At 32.5% G+C, this 5847-nt stretch overlaps 1 protein-coding gene across 1 annotated transcript; it reads right to left on the bottom strand.

Annotated features, from left to right (window-relative positions):
* Nucleotides 1-2730: 2730 nt before the first annotated feature.
* Nucleotides 2731-4711, bottom strand: LOC131030036 (oil body-associated protein 2A). The gene is made up of 5 exons (XM_057960717.2): nucleotides 4309-4711; nucleotides 4032-4167; nucleotides 3715-3797; nucleotides 3503-3617; nucleotides 2731-3390 (listed from the first exon to the last, which is right to left on the bottom strand). Exons 1-5 carry the CDS (start codon nucleotides 4453-4455, stop codon nucleotides 3107-3109), a joined length of 765 nt encoding a protein of 254 aa, XP_057816700.2. The 5' UTR covers nucleotides 4456-4711; the 3' UTR covers nucleotides 2731-3106.
* Between the last annotated feature and the right edge of the window lie 1136 nt (nucleotides 4712-5847).

Below are 5847 nucleotides of genomic sequence, written 5' to 3'. Positions count from 1 at the left end.
GTGTATTATTTGTTTTGCTGAGTTGCTGAATAATTTATTTGACATGTCCAATAAATATCATTATTGTTTCAACTATTAGTTTTGGACTTTACAATAAAAATTATTGCTGTTTCAATTATTAGTTTGGACTTGACAATAAATATCATTACTGTTTCAATTATCAGTTTTGGACTTTACAAACTGCTAAATGGTCCTCTTATTTTTTGGTTATATAAACAAATCCCTTCATCAATCCAAGTATAATTTGAAAGATTCACTGATGACATTTTTAAACATCCCAGATCTCTCTTTTTACCTGTTGTAATTAATTTGCAATGAATAATATATCATTAAGATTTATTGCTGTAATTTTATATTTTAATGAGTTTTAAATGTATTATTTATGTTTATAAAATGATGGTTTTTGGGAATTGAGTTCATGAAGATTGATTCAAAATTAACATAATTAAATCTTAACTAAATATCATATAATTTAAACCACCTAAAATGTTAATCTATAACATGAAAATTCTATTCTTTCTTACAAGGATTAATTCTATAATAAAAGCTAGCAATATTTTCAGATCATTTATCTGAAACTTGTTATAGTAAATACAATGATTTATTTCTTTACTTTAGAAAATATTTAAAATCTAACTCTCAAATAGCTTACATAATAAATTTTATATATCATATAAAAAAATTTATGATGAATTTTATTTAATTTTCATAAAATATTCAATAGATAGTTTGACCATTTCTTCATGGAAATTCTTTATAATGAATCTTACTTAGAAGATTAAATAGATCTTTGACCATAAGATTAAAGTTAAATTTATGAATATTATTAATATTCATTCAATGCCTAAATACATGAACACATTTTTATTTTTTTCCCCTATTTATCTTTGATCATAATATTAAAGTTAAATTTATGAATATTATTAATATTCATTCAATGCCACCACCTCAATACATATTAACTCAAGATAGTTTAAAATAATCATATCTTTCCTAAATATATGAACACATTTTTATTTTTTTCCTTCTATTTTTTTTTTGATCGGTAAAAGGAGAGCATAGATTTATATTGATTTGAATTAATTACAGTAGCTTCTTGACTGAGAGACATAGCATAAAAAAACCTATTCTCAGCGATCCCAACAAAACATGGTTTCCAAAACAGACACGAAACCATTATTCTTATGATTTATCCGCTTTTTTAACAAAACCATCAAAATTATGCACTTTAAATAAAATGGAACTAAAACGTTTTAAAACGTTTATATGGCAGATTCCCAACTGCCTAGAAAACAAAGAGTTTAAACATAATAAGAAACCAAAATAAACTATATACGATTTTGGGTTAAGTATCTAGGAGGAAAATTTTCACAGCGACGAAAAGAAAGCCTAGCTTGCACTGGGAGGATCAGGTTGGGGCAGATCAATTCTTGCTCTTCCTCGGCCTCTGCCTGTTGGACGACCCTGGCCATGACCAGCGACCCGACGGCCTCTGCTTGAACCACCCCTACGACTCTATTCAACTTGGGGCTCTACGTCTGCAGCTTTCATAGACAAAATTCCATTAAGCCTTGCAAATTGGAAGAGGTCCTCCTCTTTTCCCTGAACCTCCGGATTTTCTCCTAAAAACCGCCATTTGAGATAGCTCAAACCAACTCCAACAAGAGATAGCTCAAACCAACTCCAACAAAGACTCTGTGTCTGTCCAAATCTTTCCCGTCCAAATCTTTCCCTTTCAAATCCAGTAGGAAAGGGTACTATTTGATGAGCTCTTGAAGAGAATCCGGTCGCTTGGCCGAGGTGCCCCAGAGTCGTGGAGGGCCTTATTCAATATTTCTTGGAATTCCTGAAGAGATGTAGGTTGTGTCTCGCGAGTACTCTTCCCTGTTCAGATGGGCGCTACCCAAAATCATCTTTACTGCAAGCAGAACTAGAGGGTCCGCATGGATGAGGAGACGCTTCAGTCTCAATTTTTCCGCGTGGATGAGGAGACGCTTCAGTCTCAATTTTTTCCCCCTATTTGAAACCCTCTATTATGAGCAAATAACAAATGTAACACAATGTTGCCCTCCTAATGACCCCCTATGCACTTATTATTGTAGATTTTATTGTAGATGGGAAATCTATATTTTGCATACCCAATTCCCTCTACCTATGATAACTTTTTTTGGTACTAAATCATAGATTTTAGTGAATATCATCATATGAGCAAATGAAAGATTATCAAGATCAATGATTACACAAGAACAATAGTCATAACTACTAGATTATCAAGATCAATGATTACACAAAGAACAATAGTCATAACTACTATATCATAGATTTTAGTGAATATTATCAAATGAACAAATCAAAGATCAATGGTTACACAAAGAACAATAGTCATAACTTTTTTATAATATTAAATCATAGATTTTAGTAAATATCATCATATGAACAAATCAAAGATTATCAAGATTAATGATTACACAAAGAATCATAGTCATAGATTTTAGTGAATATTATTATATGAACAAATGAAAGATTATCAAGATCAATGATTACACAAAGAACAATAGTCAGAGATAACTTTTTACTATCCAATATCTATATTATCTTCAATAGAATTGCAGTATTCATATTATACACATAGATAGTAGTAGTAATATGTATAACCATTAATAAATGAAACTATAATTCAAACTTTTGTTCTTTCAATGAACCAGGTAGAAAGAATTCCATATCTTGTACTGTAATACTTAATGTCACCCTGTAAATATTAATAGAACAGGAAAATATAAGCTGGTCTACATTTACACAACAAAACCATCTCTTCCTTCACAATATATAGTCTATTAGAATGTATAAAAGAGCCAATTGAAAACCAGGTTAACATTCATAACAGATGTACCCACAGTTAAAGAGGCACCTACAGATATCCCCTGCTATCAACCATGAAACTCTTGTAGATCACATAACTTGGATACTCAACCTTACTAATATCTACTCTCAACCTAACATCCAGAAAAAAATGTATCTCAAAACATATATACTCAAAATTGCTTATACTATACAGAGAGGTGAGAGAACACAGCAGCATTCAGATGTGTTACATGGTACAGAAAGTTTATGTTTGTGATGCTCTTAAAGTTGAGAGGGGAGACCCTGCTTTGAGTATCATGTCAATCTCTTTGGCTTCCACCACCCACCCTTTTCCATTCTTTTTCCAATGGTCAGCCAGGGGATCTATTTTCTCAGGCCCTTCAATCCCAACTCTGCTCTCTGCTTTCTCCAGTGTAGAAATCTTGTATTTTTCATCTCTTTTCAATATAAGCTCCTCCTTTATCTGACCCCAATTCTCACCTTGAGGTGACATCATTAAGGCAGGGACTCCCAAGGGTAGTCTGTCACCTAAAAATCAAAAAATGAAAAAAATTGCACTAAATTTTTCTAATGTGACAGACTTCATTTGAACAATCTAAAAGCCCACAAAACCTTTTTGTTTTTAAAGTTTTGTACATACCTCTGTCAAACTGCCATGTGCACCAAAATTTTCCATAGCTCTTTGCAAGTTTCTTCAGCTCTGGTTTCTGAATTAGCTCAGGTACCCCAGGATTAACCCACAAGCCTGATTTAATCTGTATATCACATTCCCAATCTCACCATCAATACTGAAACCACACACAATAAATAAAAGTAGGAATCTATTGTGGGTACTTCATTAGGCTTCTCTACCTCATGAAAATGGGAATGCCAAAGTTGCTTCTCCTCATTAGGCAGTGCCTCAAACAGCCTATCTGATACAATATATTCTACACCTGAAACCACAAGAAAAATAGATGCATCATAGATTTTTATCATTGAATCAAAATGGGCATCCATGATTGATTACAATTTAATCAATCTGATAGATTGATTAGATTTTTTTATTCACAGTGTTTTAAGGCATCCATGTTTTAATTTTACAATAATGGGCATTACCAAAAATCTATGAAAAATAATAATGATAATCTAAAATTGTGTAAAAAATAATTTTCCATTACACAGCCTACCAATGAGACGTGCATCACTGGACTCTGCATCATAGACAGCACATTGGAGAAAATCTTCATTGAGCCTTGTAACATAATGGTGTGTTTCAATCTGTCTGCTCATGTCATGGGAATATATTGCCCAACTGCACACATGCTACCACAAAATAAAAACTGTGTTTAAGTTAAGAATCCATAAGATTCTTCATTTGTCAGAAACAAATTATGATTAATACTTACATATCTTTCAACATCAATGAATAGATTTTCAAAAAAACAAATATATATACATATATACCTGCTGAAACTGCTTGATAGGAGCCATGGTCTGAAGCATTTTGGCACCCTTCTCAATAAGACTGGACCCCATGCTAAGAGGCTTCCCTGGAACATCCTCCTTTGTTGATGGCATATGACCATAAGGAGGCCTATCACTTGATGTCATTTTTCTCTGTTTTAAACTCTGTATAGACTTTATTACTTGCTATAAAACTTGAAATTGAGTATATTGGAAAAAATAAAGATGTCAAGCCAGATTGATCTGCAATAGACTGAGAAAAACCCCACTGAATTAAGCTCGCAGTGAATTCATATCTCTAATGGACTGGAATAGATCCCAATGAATTCTGTTATCCCTATCGATTTTCATTGAGTGTTATTGTAGGTGGAGTCTTAGCAAAAGGACAACTGTAAAACTGATGGCATGCAGTTAACACTTGGCTGGCCGCTATGCCACTCGAGCTCCAAATTGTAAATTAGATCTTTATCTTAAATACTGTAAGAGAGATAATGATTCCAATCTTTTATTTGTTTTCTTTGTTAACTCGATGAATTAGGACCTTTTCATACATTTGTACTTGTGTTTTCTGTATAGAAACGTAGCTGATGAACACACACATCTCCATGCATTTTAAGGGTTTGATATGCAGTTACTAAATATTGGACACGGTTATTTTATTTTATTTTATTTTTGTACACGGTTATTTTATTTTATTTAATTTTTGTATTGAGGTTTTATTTTATTTCAACTTCACGCTGTATATCATCGACAATCGGGAAACGGAAATCAGGGACATTTGTTGGCGTCTAATTCGTCATCGTCACATTTGTTCTCTAATCCGTTGTTTCCATTATGTCAGGGTATGCATACTATCAGTATATGACATGATTTCTTATGATGTGTTTAGCATTTAGCATGTCATTTTGTATGGAGAATAGCTTGAGCCCTAAATATTGCTCTAGATGGCATATGCACATTAAATCATAACCTAATGTTTCCATTATGTCAGGGTATGCATACTATTATATGACATGATGTCTTATGATGTGTTTATCATTTAGCATGTCATTTTGTTGGGATTTATTGATTATACAAGTATGATCTCTACACACCCTTCAATTTTCTTAATGTCACTCCAAATCATGCAAATAAAACATAACATAGTTCAATAGACTTCCTAAAAATAATGTCACAAATTGTAGCATTATCCACATCATTGTACCAAATTAACCATGATGAACCTATAATGGTGTAAAATTAGGGTTTCATCAATTAAGATAATAAGACCACTAATCTTACTTAAGAAACCAATACATTGATAGGGGTGAATCCAATAGATCTAGTCACAATCCAAATAGGAAAGGGTTGAAATTATGATTAGATTCGTTGGTTTTTAGTTTGCGCCCTCTTTCTAGTTGAATTTGGATGTGAATTGTGAAATTAGGGTAAGACAAGGGATAATTGAAGTAAATTGATGAAAACATAATGTTGTGGATATCCAAGAGAGCCACGGATAGGGATCTAGGCAAAAGAAGAGATTTGGAACTTGTTCGAAAA

This window comes from Cryptomeria japonica, chromosome 7 (assembly GCF_030272615.1).
Source record: "Cryptomeria japonica chromosome 7, Sugi_1.0, whole genome shotgun sequence".
Classification (NCBI taxonomy): domain Eukaryota; kingdom Viridiplantae; phylum Streptophyta; class Pinopsida; order Cupressales; family Cupressaceae; genus Cryptomeria; species Cryptomeria japonica.
This window is presented reverse-complemented; position numbering and strand designations above follow the sequence as displayed.

Bases quoted from the DNA above. Each gene is read 5' to 3' on its own strand.
- LOC131030036 (XM_057960717.2), bottom strand. From the start codon at position 4,455: ATGACATCAAGTGATAGGCCTCCTTATGGTCATATGCCATCAACAAAG. The intron at 3,798-4,031 runs GTAGGCTGTGTA...TTGTGGTTTCAG, and splicing joins CAGTGATGCACGTCTCATTG to GTGTAGAATATATTGTATCA. The intron at 3,391-3,502 runs GTATGTACAAAA...TTTGATTTTTAG, and splicing joins CACATGGCAGTTTGACAGAG to GTGACAGACTACCCTTGGGA.